Source organism: Lissotriton vulgaris, chromosome 8 (assembly GCF_964263255.1).
Source record: "Lissotriton vulgaris chromosome 8, aLisVul1.2, whole genome shotgun sequence".
Classification (NCBI taxonomy): domain Eukaryota; kingdom Metazoa; phylum Chordata; class Amphibia; order Caudata; family Salamandridae; genus Lissotriton; species Lissotriton vulgaris.
The window spans coordinates 967,870,588-967,887,184 of record NC_141696.1 but is presented as its reverse complement, the minus strand read 5'-3'; the positions used below and the strand labels follow the sequence as shown (position 1 = coordinate 967,887,184).

The following is a 16,597-nucleotide window of genomic DNA, read 5'->3' as shown; positions in this document are numbered from 1 at the left end:
ATCTTGGTGGATCTCTGGTTTGTGCTCAATAACTATTAGTTTTGCCTGCAACATCATGAACAGCTTGTTTAGATTCAGCTTTGCTTGTCATGTTAGATTTATAATATTCTTTGTCTATGCCAAAAGGAAAGATGACTGCCAAAATTAACCAAACCTAAATTATTGGAATCACACAAATAGAAGACATTTTACAACATCTTCTTAAAATAGCACACCTTGAATTATCAGTATTAGGCATCTTTTTTTTTTTTTACAAAGTTTTTACTTTAAATCAAATTCAAAAACAAAAAAAATTAAAATAGTACTTATATACACCTCCCCTTTCAATTTTTTTTAGTAACCCTCTAACAGCTTTTCTTCAACCTTGCGTCTTACATCAAAGTGTTTTTCCAGCTAACACAATTTCTTCGACCTTGTGTCACCTAACACAATTTCTTCAGCCTTATGCCAAAAATAAACCTCAACCTAAAGAAAATTATTCTAATCAATGTCACTGGTTTCTTCAAATCCTCCTGACTACTGCTACTGATCTCCACTACTGGTGGGATTATTATGTAGGTCCATTCAGGGGACGTGTACTTTTGATTTGGCTTTAATGGTCTTTTTTCCCTACTGCTAATCACTTCAATTTTCTTTCCTGCTTGACTTTTCTTATCAGAGTCACCTTTTTGACTTGATATCTCATTAATCTGCTCCTTTGATTTGTTCACCAATTTGAATTTTAGATTTTTTTCTTGGCCAATTATCTCCTTTTCTTAAGAATTTCTTCTTAGGCTCAGTTTCGTTACATTCAGCTTTCCAAGCCCTTTTTCTGAATCTTCTTATTCCAGACTCTTCATCACTCTCATCCGAATCTGTCTGAGATTTCAAATTTATATCTAGGATCTTCTTTACTCAGCAGCTTTACTCCGTTAGGAATATCATCCTTATAGCTGGTACTCGGTAATTCGTCTTCCTCTTCTTCTGGAATTACTTCTAACTTCCCAGTTTCAGAATTCTTGTTCCTGCTTTCAGAGCTTTCAATCTGCTTTTCAATACTCTCCTGATCTTGATTCTCTCTTGACTCAGATTCTTTTTCTAGAACACTTTCATCATTTTCTGAATCTAGAATCACAATGTCTAGATCTTTTTCATTCAATGCCTGATCCGCATCAGAATCTTCCAGATGTCGACCTTCTTGTCGATCTTCAGAATCTGGATTCTCAGGTTCTTCTTCAGAGTCTGAATCAGTTGTTGTGTCGTCACTATCCTCATCAGGATTATCAGGAGGTGGTACACGAATAGTATGACCTGCATGCACCCACCTTTTCAAACCTTTGCATTTAACTGCATTTGTTGTGACTAGGATCACCTGTCTTGCTTTTTGCCACCTGGGTACTAAACAGTTTCTTCTCCGGTGAACTTTTGTTCTGACCCAGTCTCCTGGCAACAGATCATGAGCTTGCTCCTTTTCTTTTGAAATCACATCTGTTCCCACCTGATGGAATACAGACGTTACCACAACAGATACATTTTTCCAACTGGTATAAATGCCTGTCTCATTACTCTTCCCATAAGTATGTCATGGTTGCTTAGACCTGTCTTTTTATCTGGTGTGCTTCTCAAAGAGATTAAAACAAGTGGAAGTGCATCTGTCCACTTCATTTCTGTAGCTAGGCACATTTTTCCAATTCTATTTTTAATTGTTCAGTTAATTTGTTCAACAACACATGATGCTTCTGGTCTGTATGCACAGTGTAGCTTTTGTTTTATGTTGAAGGCTTCACAAATCAATTTTAACAATCTGTTTTCAAAGTGTGTGCCACGATCACTTTCAACAGGGACTGGAAATCCATACCTTGGTATGATCTCCCTTAAGAGCAATTTTGCCACAGTAATTGAGTCATTGTGACGAGTTGGGAACGCTTCCACCCATCTTGAAAACAGACAGACAATCACAAGGACATATCTTAGTTTATTGTGAGGTGGCATGTCAATGAAATCCATTTGCAACCTGGTAAAAGGACCGCCCTCCCGTCCTATGGTTCTCATGCTTACAACTGTTTTTCTGTTTGGATTGATCTGTTGGCAGATCAAGCATCTCTGGCAAAGTGATTCTGCAATAATCCTAAACTTTGGATTATGCCATGTCTGTCTAAACATTCTTATCATAGAGTCTCTTCCTAAATGTCCTGGATCATGGTACATCCGTGCCATGTCAGCAATCATGCAATTTGGCATTACAGGTCTGTCATCTTTGTAAACCCAAACCTCATCTTCCTCCCTCTGTCTGCAACCTTCTTTCAGCCATGTGTTTTTCTCCTCATCATCTGCCTCATCTTGTAGATCTTTTACTCCCTGCCATGTTTCAACCACAGATATTAGCATGAGAGAGCTCAAAATGTGATCATTGTCTTATTCCCGATTAATTGAAAAATTATTTTTCGCACAGTAACGTGCAGTTTCATCAGCAAAAGAATTACCTTTAGTAATATAGTCTTCAGCTTTTTTATGAGCTGCACATTTCACAACAGCAATTTTCTCAGGTAATTGAATGCCATCAATCAATCTTTTGATCAATTTTGCATTCCTAATCGGTGTTCCCGCAGAAGTTAAATAACCTCTTTGAGACCAGAGCTGACCATAATCATGAACTACGCCATATCCAGATTGCCTATCAGTCACTATGGTAACCTTTTTTCCCTTTGCTCTTTCACATGCACGAATTAAAGCAATTAATGCTGCCACTTGAGCTGAACGAATTCCTTCAAGAGTTGAACCTTCAACTACTTATGCAACTGTGCAAACTGAATATGCTGCTCTCAAAATGCCATCTGTTCTTAGACAGGAGCCATCAACAAAGTAAATAATGTCTGACTCTGGCAAGGGCACATCTTTTATGTCTTTTCTAGGTTTGGTACAGTATTCCAAAACATCCAAACACTCATGATCAACATCAGTTTCATTTTTGATTTCAGTATTAACACCATCAAGCAACAATGTGGAAGGATTTAAATTCACACATCTTGCAATCGAAACATTATCTGATCCCAGAATAATCTTTTCATATTTAGTCAACCTGTTACTCGATAAGTGTTGTGTCTTACTTCTGGTAAGGAGAGTTTCAACTGAATGAGGTACATACACTTTTACAGGAAACCTCATTATGATTCCTTCACTTTGCTCAAGGCTTACACTTGTTGCAGCCACTGCTTTTAAGCAACCTGGAAATGCTTTTGAAACAGGATCAAGAACAGCTGAAAAGTAAGCTATCGGCTTTCTCAGTTTTCCATGTCTCTGAATCAGAACTGATAATGCACAACCTTCCCTTTCACTGCAATACAGCTCAAATTCCTTGTCGTAGTCTGGCATTCCCAATTCTTGAGCTTCACACAGACTTTTCTTTAACTTCTCAAAAGCCTCTAACTCAGTTTTTGTCAAAGTAATCGGGTCTTTTATGTCTGCTTTTGTCAGTCTTTGTAGTGGTTTCGCAATTACTAAAAATCCACTAATCCATTGGCGGCAATAACCTACCATTCCTAGAAACATTCTGACCTGTCTCTGTGTTGTTGGATGTTGTATTGCTCAAATCATTTTTATTCTTTCAATTGTCACTTGTCTGATTCCCTTTGCAATTCTGTGACCAAGGTATTTTACTTCTTGTTTGCAAAACTGTAATTTTGCAGGTGACACTTTATGCCCCTCATCTGCCAATCAATTCAAAAGTGTAATAGTGTCTGTTACACAATTTTCTCGTATTTTAGCAGCCACTAGATCATCAATGAACCAATATTGATTTTCCAGGCAAATCTACATCTTCCAAAGATTTCTTTAACAACTGATTAAAGATAGATGGACTCTCAGTATACCCTTGAGGGATACGACACCATGCTAAGATACGATCTTGGAATCTGAACGCAAATATTTGTTGGCTCTCTGGATGTAGTGGAACTGTAAAGAAGGCATTACACAGGTCTATGACTGTGTACCATTCTGCATTGTGCGGAATCTGATATAGAATTACCGCTGGGTTAGGTACAACTGGACAACAAGGAACAACTATTTGATTACCCTTTCTCAGGTCCTGAACTATTCTGTAAGTTCCGTTTGGCTTTTTGATTCCCATAATCGGTGAATTACATGGGCTGCTCTCAATTTCTTTTAAAACACCTTGTTTTATGAATTTCTCAATCACAGGAATGACACCCTCAATAGTTTCTGCTTTCATTTTGTACTGAGGAATGTTTGGGAAATCTATTCCTTGCTTTACAGTAATTTTTACTGGGTCCACATGTTTCATTAAACCCATTTCATCACCAGTTAAATCCCAGATTTTTGGATTAACTGCCTCTTTCAACTCTTCAGGTAAATTGTTTTTATCAAAAGCAGAAAACAATTTATTTTCTTCCTCAACCATTAGCATTGTTAATTTGTACAGACCATCTTCTTCTAAGGTTGGAAGCTCAATACCAACCGGTGAGCAATATATTTTGCAGTTCATTTTACACAATATGTCCCTCCCTAACAAGTTAACAGGACTGCTGTTACAGACAACAAATCTGTGTTCATCTTTGTAATTTCCAATTTCTATTTTAACTGGTTCTGTCAAGTCTGTTTTAATCTGCTGATTTGCTACACCTACTACTTGGATGGACTCACCAGAGAGAGGAAGGTTTTCAATTTCCACTGATCTAACAGTAGAACAGGTAGCACCAGTGTCCACAAGAAAAGGGATTTCTACATCATTCACTTTACCATTTACAAATGGACCTGACTGATCTACCTCAAGAGTGGCTCCAAGCACACACTCTTCTTCCTCTCTCAGGCACCGTCATGAGTAATCCTCTGAGTCACTGCCTTCATTTTCCTTTAACCAAAATTGTTGAGAAACATTTGACACATTCAATCTTTGCGATCTATTTACCTGCTCACCTCTGCAGTATCCCGTCTCAGGACTGAACCTTTGCGCATTTACACAATTTGGAAGTGGTGGTTGTGGAATTTGGCTCTGCTGATTCAATTGGCTCTGCTGATTCACTAACTGTCGCTGTAGCTGTTGCTGCTGACTTATTTCATTTAACTGTCGCTGTAGCTGTTGCTGCTGATTTATCTCATTCTGCATCTGTGGATTTAATGATGAATTTTTAAGATTTCTGGGCGGATTCTTACACTCACGCTTCCAGTGTCCAATCTCACCGCAATTAAAACATGGGAGCTTCTGCTTAAGCTCTTCAATATTTACATTAAATTTTGGTTTACTAATAAAGTTCCCATTAAATTTGCCTTGATTCTGCTGAACATTTTTATTTTCTAAGGTTGCTATTTACAGTTCAGCTACCTTCCCTTGGGTCCACATTGCCTTTTCCTTAAGCTTTTTCTGCTTAGCGTCTATCTCATCACTGCAGTATTTTACTTTTCTCAGAATATCATCAACTGTAAGTGATTGCCAGCCGACAATTCCGTTTCTAATCATCTCATCAATTTCAGGTCTCAAGCCATAAACAAATCTGTATATGAAATGGCTCATATCCTTTTCACTTAATTTTTCGTAACCACTGTATTGGTTAAATACCAGCAGTAATCTTTCATAAAATGAATGTACTGATTCTTTTGGTTCCTGATTTGTTCTGTCAATTTTAACCCAATCCACTTCTTTTGGAGGAATCTTGTTTTTCAGCCACACAATTACTTTGTCATAGAAATCCATGACATCAGCTGAAGGAGCACCTGTTATTTTATTTCGAGCTGGTTCTTCTCTGGGCCAACCTACAGATATTTTACATTCTGTCCAAAGATCTGATGGGACAACAATGTCAAAGAATCCATCAAGATCAATCCACAGAACTTTTTGAAACCTTAATGAATCTGTCTACCGGACGATACCATTCTACTGGCTTTTCTCTCAGCCGAGGAAAATCATTTGTAAAGAGTAAAATGTCCTGCCTTGTCCATGGAACATGAACATAACCGCCACCAGCTATTTCCCTCATAGGAAACTAATTTACGACTTCCCCTCTTTCTCTTTTTTCTTCTTCTCTTTTCTTTGTCCATTTCACTCTCCATTTACTTAATTCATCTAATCTTTTTAGGAACACAATTAATTATTTTACATGGGTTCTCCTGCCTGTGGTATTTAGGTTTTCAATGTCTTTCTCAGAAAAATCCACACTCTAACGTTTTTGCAATTGTTTCTGTCTACTCAAATCTATGTCCAATTCAGCAGCCAGTTCTTCAAATTGATCATATTTGTTTTTCGTTTTCCATTGTATGCTCTTACATATAAATAACAATTCATCATCCTGATATTGCGTTAAACAGTCAGTTCCAATTGTGCCAATAATTAATTCTTCTAAATCTGCTTTCAATTTTGCAACATCAAGTTGTTTAGATTCAGGAACTTGTGGAATTAATGGAGTCTGTGTTAAATCTGTTTTATTCATGATCTTTTCTAAAGATACAGAATCAGATCCTGCAACTGATGGTATCTGACCATTTCACAAACTTTGATTAAAAGTTAAATTTGGCATTGTTTTTTCTCTATGGATTTCTGATAATTCTGAATATAATTTTTCTGCCACTTTCTGAATTTCCGCATTTAATGGAACAGTCAGAGCTGAGTGTCTATTTTCACCCTGTTCAACAACTGGTACAACAGGACCAATCGTTACTGGTACTGTTACTGCTTCCATCCCTTTTGTTAATTGTTGTCTTAATTCCTCTTTTGCTCTTAAATATTCTGAAATAGTTAGTATATTTTGAAGTCCCTCTGCTCTCTTTTCATTTCTCGGGAATTCATTTCTCTGCTCTGGAATCTCTGGATAATTTCTGTTTTCTCTTGGAGTATTAGATTTACTTCTTGACCTTACTCTCTCAGGTAATCTTAAAAATCTGGGTGAATTTTCATCAGCTTCTCTAGGAGGTGCACTAGGAGAGGTTCCTGAAGAAACTCTTGGGGTAGACTGTGAACAACTTGGCTGATAGGGTGGTGGATTAATAAAAATTTCTTCTAAAACCACATCATCTAATTCTTCATCAAGATGACCTCTCTTTTGGTTATTCTTTTGACTTGATGTTTCAACAACCATCTCCCTTACTAGGTACAAACCATCATACATGTCTGCTTTTCTCCAACGACGCACTCTATCTTGATGAGTTATTCTATTTATGTCTAATTTTGGGCCTCTTGATGTTCCCCCTGCTTTCTCGTTCGAGTTCCATCATTTCAATCTCCCATTCAACTAAAGCCTCAAATTGAATAGGTCTAGGCTTTGGCGTAAGAGCCATCATTTTTTCTCTCAGGTTTTTCAAAACTTTAACATTAAATGATCCGTCTTCTGGCCACGCTAATACACCATCATCTTTGGTATATTGCTTCCAATTTTCAAACCAGAGGACAGTATGATAACCATATTCACCTTCCATATATGCTGCAGGTGTTTTGTACTTATGAAGTAATTTTCCACCACGCGTTTCAATTTTCTTATCGGGGCTGAATACATTTTTTAATTTCTGAAACCATGAAGGCTTCTTTTTCTCCTTTCCGTTCCAATAACTCATCATTTAAAAGTATTCCGTTTAATTTAGAAAACATCGTAAGTATTTCCTTGTTGTTCCGCTACTCTAACCAATCCGTGCACGTTGTGGGGGCCATTGTGGAGATTAAGCAAGCTATTGACCAGAATTGCAGAGTGGGACTCCATGATTGGAATAGGCACTGAGGCGAGAATTATCAGGTCCGTGGAACTTTTGAGCCCAAGACCCACCGAGGCGGGGAATTGAACCCTGGTCCCGGGCTAGACCTCTGCATCAGGGTCTGCCGCTCTAACCATTGACAAGTATATGTTGTGGGGAGTGGCTCCTTCCCACTGACGAGTGTGCAAAGTAATCAATGAAACATACTAGTTTCTTCACTGGTTTTAATTCATTCTTTCAAGTTTCTTACAACGTGTAGACAAATCAAAGTTTCACGTGTTTCAATGTTCGTAATTCATTTGGAAATTTTCAAAATAAAATTCTTTTGTCTCAGTTATAACTCCAAAGGTCAACAGATAACATCCACCCAATGCATTTCGGGTCAAGTAAAGCTGACCCTTCGTCAGGGGTCTATAAGAAATTAAACAGGACCAATTAATTCACTGTCCTATTGCTCAATATCGCAATATAAATCATATGCAATAACGACAAACAGAATAGACCATAATAATTGAAAATAATACTACAGGGAAAACGTTTCTATTCAAAATGGATAACGCTCAAAAATTTCCAGTCTTTACATTCGCTATCGTTACGATATCACTATCATGCAATAGCTCGCTAACATAGCATGCTGCACAGTGTATATTTTACGCGCAACGTTTTTATCTGACACAAATCATTGCTAACGAAACTACTTACACAGGACCAATGGGTCTGAAACAGCGGTTGTACAAACTTCTCGGCTTCTCAACTGTGAAGTTACGCGCCAAATGTTGAAAGTTAATTCAAACCAAATACCGGTCACATGATCAGCAACAAAGCCAATCAGCTACGACTTTAAGCGTTGACACTTATCACATGATAGGGTGTACGAAGGCTTCACGGAAGTAAACATACTCTTTGCTCACAGTGAATACCTCATATTGCGGAAGCAAAGACAATCTGAGCGCAACCAAATAAAATGTATTGAACATTCATGATTTCTATAGAATACATTTTGCAGCATTGGCCTTAAACACATTCTGGGCCTAGTTAACTATTGAACATAATGTCATGTATTCGCTCTTCATGTTTCACTATGCATTATTGTTTCCTTTCAACATTTTATTTGGTTGCGCTCAGATTGGTCCTGTGTAAGTAGCTTTGTTAGCAATGATTTGTGTCAGATAAAAACATTGCGCGTAAAATATACACTGTGCAGCATGCTATGTTAGCGAGCTTTTTGAATAGAAACGTTTTCTCTGTAGTATTATTTTCAATTATTATGGTCTATTCTGTTTGTTGTTATTGCATATGATTGCAGATGATTTATATTGCAATATTGAGCTATAGGACAGTGAATTAATTGGTCCTGTTTCATTTCTTATAGACCCCTGACGATGGGTCAGCTTTACTTGACCCAAAATGCATTGGGTGGATGTTATCTTTTGACCTTTGGAGTTATAACTGAGACAAAAGAATTTTGAAAATTTCCAAATGAATTACGAACATTGAAACACATGAAACTTTGATTTGTCTACACGTTGTAAGAAACTTGAAAGAATGAATTAAAACCAGTGAAGAAACTAGTATGTTTCATTGATTACTTTGCGCACTCGTCAGTGGGAAGGAGCCACTCCCCACAACATATACTTGTTTTCTAAGACAAGGTTGGACGCCTTGGGACACGAGTTGCGCCAACAATAAAGTTTAAATTATTGGAAGAATCTTGAATAAACAAGTGCACATGGATAACACTTGCTCTGCTCTAACCATTGAGCCACACTTCTCCATCCCTAAACCCTATTTCCCTGTCTAAACTTAATGGAACCTAAAAGGAAAAGCATAAGTTCATTTTTCTTACGTGGGTCAAAAGTCTGTCAGCATCTCACGCCCTTCAGGATTCAGGAACGAGCAAGCCAAGCTCCTTCCAAGGGGCCAAGTTTTATACCTTTTCTCTATCTAAAACTAGCTACAAGAATACTTTTTAAAAGACATCCTGCGATTCGATTGGCTGACAGCCATCAGTCCACATGAAATCATTGCCTCTTCATTCCGAAATCATGCCCTTCTATAACGTCTTTTTCCATTGTCTACAAGTGACATTAGCTTCCGAGGTCTTTTACAACAATTTATTGAATAACAGTTCATTGCTTCCTCAGCTTTGGCTTTTCTGCCGTATCCTGTCCTTGGAAAATTATACAACACGGAGCACATCCTGCACAGTTCCTCGTATTTTGTTTACTGATGATTAGGAACGACAAACTTTTTTCATTCTTTGCTGTGCTCGGCTCATCATGACAGGACTCCAAAACACCCATTTAAAAGCTAGGCCTCTTTTTCGAAGCACTAGTATGCAAAGATACACAAAACATTAATTAACTTGAGTAATGAAAGTCATTCTGTTACCCACCCCCTTTACTAATGTTAACCCATTAGTTTATGTTACCTAGCTTTTAAGCACGAATAAGCAGCAAATATAAATACCTTCTTCACACGAGCCTCAGGATTCTCCACAAGCCTTTGCCACATAAAAGACACAACATAGACGAAAGCACATTTAAAAATAAGCACATGCTATTATTTAAACAGCCGCAATTAATGTTGACAAAACGAAAAGACAAAGTTAGTTTATTATTTTTAATCGTACTGGCATCAAGAGCACATAATGTTAATTCCCTATGTTCATGTAAATGCATATTAAACTATTAAACTAGGTTGAATTAATACAAATCATGCAAAACTCAATAATATTATTATTTCATTATGGAAGTATAACTCAGCGAGTGTAAACACATTTTATTTTTAAAACTCGCTTCATCACACACAATACATTCCATTACATATTACAAATTCTAAGAATGAACATCTTAAAGAAACATGCATCACTACACCATGCCAGTGCTACACTGTGCAGTTAGTATCCCGATTTCATACCGGTAATATTCATCATTCTCAGTCTTCCTCGTCCCACTTTCGTTCTCACCCTTCCCTGATTGACACCTGCGCATGTCTTATTGGTAAAACTCGGAATTCCCCACCCCCGCCTCTCTCATCCCCCATAAAGCCATGTTTCTCAATATACTGAATTACGAAGTGTAAGGCTCCCTTGAGTGCAGTCTTGAGGGAAAGCGGAGTTGTAGTATCCCACTCCATTATCGAAGCCTCCCACCTCCGGCTTTCAAATACCTGTCAAAATCCACTCCGGCTGCACTTTTGTAGACTAGCAGAGGCGCATGCGCGTTGCGTCGGCTGTGTGCGTCTGCGCGTGACGTGCGCGTTCCTCGGCCAGGGCCGCCGCTGCCTGTCATTTGGTGCCAGTCTTGATCCAGCACCTCGAAGGCGGTAGTGACACACGGAAACCATCGTCCCCCTCACGCGGGCAGTGCGATTGCCCTTCAAGGTGTCTGCGACTCTGCACTCCCCCGGCGCCTATTGGCACCATGGATCACCTGCAGTCGGGCGGTGGCAGCAGATACCAAGTGGTGAGGAATGCGGTGGGAGTGGGGAGGAGTAGAGAATGGGAGAGAGCATCGGACTGCACCACCTACTTTGTGTGCAGGGCACAACCTGCCAACAGCACCAGGGCAATAATGGCCCTCCGACCCGAGGCTGTGAAGGCGTGGGATTCAGCTGGCGGGGTTGTATCGGGTTAATGGAAAGGGAAGATGTGAAAGGAAACGTTTGCAACATAGGCAGTAGATAAGAGGGAAGGGGTTAGGTGGATGGGTAAAATATAGGCGAGGCACTTGTTGTAATGGGCCAGACGTGGTGGATCACACGGGGAATCAGGGATCGCATAGTGAGCTTGGATCACACGGGGAATCGGGGATCGCATAGTGAGGTTGGATCACACGGGGAATCAGGGATCGCATAGTGAGCTTGGGTCACACGGAGAAGCAGGATCGCATATTGAGCAGAAGAGTTCTAGGGAAAGGTTGGAGCTGATGGTAGAGAAATGGCCAGGGAAGGTGTTAGAGTTGAAGAGGGGGTCGGCATCAGGGGTGGTGGGTTCGGAGTAAGATGGGGGTCTGGGCTAGAGGTGGGCGAGACAACAAATTAACAGAGCGATCCAGCCACGGGTCAGCTTTGGCTCCAGAAGGCTGTGCACTAGCCCAGCCTTACAAATGTTTATCGTGTAAATCATGCTACAGACATTCTGTAAAACTGATAGTATTCAGAATTAAATAAAGTGAATTATTTAAGATGTGGGAGCATTTTACCTTAGTTCATAATATCATAATACGGCATAGAGATGAGATGCATTTATTAAAAGTGATAGTTTTAAACGTGACCATAAAAAAATCCATTCACAGACCACCCCCCACCCCACCCATCGAAAGCCTATAGTGAACTAAAAAGCAGGTCTGATGTATTCTGTACTGAACATGTTGCCTGGATTCTTCTTATAAATGGAGGAAAAATATAGTCTTTTAAATCAAACAAGAGATTTTGTACTGGACACACCCTCATTTCATTCGTTTGAAAGTGCTCTTATGTGGTAATGTAAAAAAAAGGTGGTTTTTGGTGAAATAAAATATTTTCCTAGGATCACAGAATTTGTTCAAGCGGGGAAGCAGGGATTTATCTCAGGATTGCCAATGATACATTGTTTTGTTCAGCCGCTAGATGCACATCTCTTCCTCCTGCTTTATATCAAAACTAATTTGTTGCCTTTCTTGCTTGGTGTATTACATTACAGTGTAAACAACAGGCAGAAGTCACATGATGGTCTCTGCTCGTTTTAGAGTTTGAGGGCCCAATAATCTCGAGCTGAGCCAGTGACTCGCCCACCTCTATGGGATCCCACCTTTCCGTCCTCACATCAGCTGACACTTAAAGCCTGTTCATCACGTGTGTGATATGTGTCTCTGGTTGTGTATTTTAACTCTCTCTGCAGTTGGGGTTAAATTCGAGAACTGCCATGCGATTGGCAAATATTTTATTTAATTCTGCAATTAGGCATGAGCCAGTCAGTATGACGTTGGATGTATGGTTTGTCCATTCAAGCAGGTTTATTTGTGTGCTTGTTTTATGTAGCGCCATCATGCCGCAGCCACTTAGCGAAGGACTTTTGCCTGTCCGTTGGTTTTCTGTAAATATTCCTGTTTACCCTAGTAATACTCCTTTGTAAATCATGTGTTTACAGACTTGGGCTAGTAGTGTTGTTTGTTTTTCTCAGTGTTTACTGTTTTGATTATTCCATAGACCACGTTGGAACTATCTAGTTTGCGTGTCAGGCATCTGCCCAATCCCGGTTTGCCTCCACTACAAAAGTTTGGTCTTGGGCTGTAATTTCTATATGAAAGAGCATCAGGCCATCGATATCAAACTTATAATCATGCAACAGCTGATTTAAAATAATGTAGTATTCCCCAACCCTTAAGTTGCATGCACATTCAAGGTTGTGGATAAACATCTTTGCCCTCATGCCTAACCAGATAATTTTTCCTATCTTTTATATTTTCACGTACCAGGCTTGGTAGGGTGGCTTCCTGAGGGAATCTTTTCAAGCTTTCATACGATGGGTGAAAGGAAGAGTGTGGATTCAGCAACCTTAAATATGTTGTGGTTATATGATTTCTTAACTCATATGCATATGCAGCACCACATACGGTGTTTTATATGTTTTGTTGTAGAGATTTATATAGCGCACATTCTGCCATTGGTATGGCCTCGAATCACTGTCGAAATTCATGAGTCAATACTCCCTTTGTACGCCAGAGTCTGAATTCTTGTGCTTTAAGCTAGACCTTCAATAGCGTGGGTGTGGTTTATATGCTCCTGTTGTTTTTTTTAATCAATTTTTATTATTTTTTGTTGTTGTAAATAATAGATTGTTTGTTAAGACATTTATATAGTTCAATGGATCCACCAGATCTTTCAATCACATTTGAATATTTCACACTTTTTCAATCTCGTTTTTCTAATATCATCTAATGAAGTTAGCTAATTGAACACTAATTGTACATGCCAACTTCTGGCATGCTTGCCGATATGTGGTATCTGTTAAATATGTAATATATTTTGCATTCGTAGTTTTTCCGCTTTAATCTATGTATGCTTCTTTCATGAGTATATTTTGGTTGGATTTGTATTATATTAGTACGTATTGTTTGGTGTGCATAGTTGGTCTTTATCTCTGTTGAAGAACGAGTTACTGGGGTCCATGGCTTCTAGTTTGTCTCTGAATTATTTTGCCACCAAGATGTCCTGCAGCTGATATGGGTTTACTGTACCGTTGTGTGTTAGTTTTAAGAGAGCTCAGTAAGATCATGTAGGAAGATAAGAGGACGTTGAATGATAAAAGTGGAAACAGGGGTTCAAAATATTTAAAGATTAATACTTGAATGGAAGAGGTTTGCTTTAGATTCATAGCCGTTTTTTGTTAGTTGCTCCAGTTATTTAGCAACATGGCTAACCACGAATGAAATATATATTTTTTTATAAAGCACAGTTACAAAGGAAGAGGTTCTGTTGGCATGCATAAAAGGGTCTCAACAATGCACTCGCTGACACTTTTTATAAACGCATTGCTTTTATTCATGTAATACATCTGTTTTACATACCTATTTGGTACTTTTATGAGTGTAGGCAGAGCAGGCTTTTAGGTAGTTATTTATGTTCTAGATATTGTATAAATAGGATATGAAGAAGATGATCTCAGGGAGAAAGTGTAGGCAGAAATATGCCGAGCAAGCGGCATGATTCAGAGTGACATCATCAAAAAACATCCCAAAGGCTGTAAAGAATATAGAAGCCTGTATAAATTTGACATCTCATGTTTTTCTTTTAGATGTTTGTTTTGGGAGGGACATTCATTTCTCTGGTAGCCATTTAAGTGAATTGGGATAATATAATGTATTATGGTACAGATTAGCCGTCAGCATGTGCCAAATAGTAATGTTTATGAAATGCATTGGGCCCGATCCACAAAGCCTTTGCAGGTGTCAGTTCAATTTATACTGCTAATGGCTTGATTTACTAATACAAAGAATGCACAAAGGCGAACGTGCTCTCGTAAATACATTTACTATTGAACTGTATTGCCCAAAGCAGAGATGCCCTGGAAAGTTTGACTGTTCACAAACTCTCAGGTTAAAACCTAGGTCCAATTTTTTTGTCTCATTCCCTCCATGGGAACAGTCAGGTCATTTCTGACCATTTCTAGGTTAGTAATTGGATAGGAGCTCCCTCAAAATTGGCAGGGATCCCACGGAACTGGTTTCTACAGTAGTAAACATATTTTCACAGTGATGTGGAAAAAACACTATTGATTGCATTTACCATGCCCAAGTGTGTCTATTTATGCTCGTATGCATGGAAAGCTCTTTGTGTAGACGTAGTACTAATACACAACATTTCCCAGGAGTACTCTTGGAAACCGGTGACTGTGGCATGCTTTCTGCACGCTTGTAATTGTGAATTCCTTTTAGATCAGAGAGCCACAGCCATATAGGATGATAAACCTGCTGGGAAGGATTTTACATGTTTTTCTGAATTGGACAAGATATATTTTTGCTTGCAACATTTGGCTTGTGTAAAACGTTTACATTGAACCTCACCTAGTATTAAGTTCTATTTGCCAATTGCAGTTGGACCGAAGTGCAAACAACTTTATTTGGCCAAATTAATACTCCTAATGTTGTGCTTGGCGACTGACCCATCAATGGTACAAAATAACATAGATGTTGTTTTGAAATCAAATAGTGCTCTGCACAAATCAAAAATAACTTCCCTGCGCAAGTCTCTTGATTTTTTTTTTTTTTTTTTTTTAAGACCAACGGTCCCAAACTTTATTTAGTTTCACAGATAAGCCAGTAGTTATTCATACAATGTCATAACAATGAAGTATTGTCACAAACGGTACTCAGCAAATAGCACATGTTGACATGTCAGTTATACATGAGTGAAAATAAACAGTAGCTGATGGAAGTGCATTAGTCCATAAGTGACGGTGCCAGGAAATGTCTCATGTTGCAGTGCTCGCAGGTCGTAGCACCGCCAAAGGACCAGCGTGGTCACGAAAGCCAACAGTCATTGTTTGAAGTTGAGTTCCCTGATCAGTACAGCAGTGGGTAGAGGCGGTATCATACCCTCTGTTGTCGTATGGGTCGCTGGGTGCCCGCTTCCTGGTCATGGACGCATCCAGTCTGCCTTATGCGAAACGTAAACAGGGAAGGGGGATCTAGCATTATCATGAGTACAGCATGAACAGCCTCTGTGTCAACCAAAAGGTATAACTGGGTAGTATAATACAAGGGGGAGGGAGAAACATTTCAATAACTGTTGGACTTGCATTTGCGTGTGTAGTAGTGCATCTAGAACCCTAGCTGTGTGTGGTGTATCCTGTGTGGGTCGCGCAGGGGCGGGGACAGTTGAGGAGACGGTGTCGCTGCGGCTGCAGGGCAAGGGGAGGGGGGGGCGAAAGGCGGGGGGGAGAGCGGTAGGGGACATCTCTGTCGTGTAAGGCCTCAGGTGTCGGGGAGGAGGGTGGCGGTGGGGCAGGGGGGGGAGCGGCAGAGCTTGTGCCGGGTATGGGCAGCAAGCAATTGGGCCCCCTCTATTACGTGTCGGGACGGTACTCTATGCCGGCTTGGGCGCACGCTCGGTGATATGCGATCCTGCGCAAGTCTCTTGATTCTGGATTAGTTACCAACCATCTGTATGAATTTATGAGGCCTAATATTGCACCTCACAGATTTATTTTGCTGGTATGACTCATGTTTGCTAGCGAAATTGTCTGTCTGTCAGCCTCCAAAATAGTTAAGATTTCAAGTAAACTCATTTAGTTTCCTCTGTTTATATCTTTACTGAAAGATGTAAGTAAATGCACGACTGTTCTTAGCTGGATAATTTATGCGGGATCCTTTTTCGGTTTAGTGTGTTGCAGTTTGTAATTCGAACAAAGCACAGATGTGAGCTAGCTAGAAGAAACAACAAA

At 39.4% G+C, this 16,597-nt stretch overlaps 1 protein-coding gene across 2 annotated transcripts in view; it reads left to right on the top strand.

The window, feature by feature from the left end:
* Positions 1 to 10,893: 10,893 nt before the first annotated feature.
* The window catches only part of NDFIP2 (Nedd4 family interacting protein 2), a 248,265-nt gene continuing 242,561 nt past the window's right edge, over positions 10,894 to 16,597 (top strand). The window contains exon 1 of one of the 2 annotated variants that reach the window (XM_086934815.1): positions 10,894 to 11,138. In XM_086934815.1, the coding sequence (XP_086790941.1) occupies positions 11,097 to 11,138 (42 nt within the window). In that variant the 5' untranslated portion in view covers positions 10,894 to 11,096. The remainder of the gene's footprint in view (positions 11,139 to 16,597) is intronic. The other variant, XM_086934814.1, reaches the window with a different exon arrangement.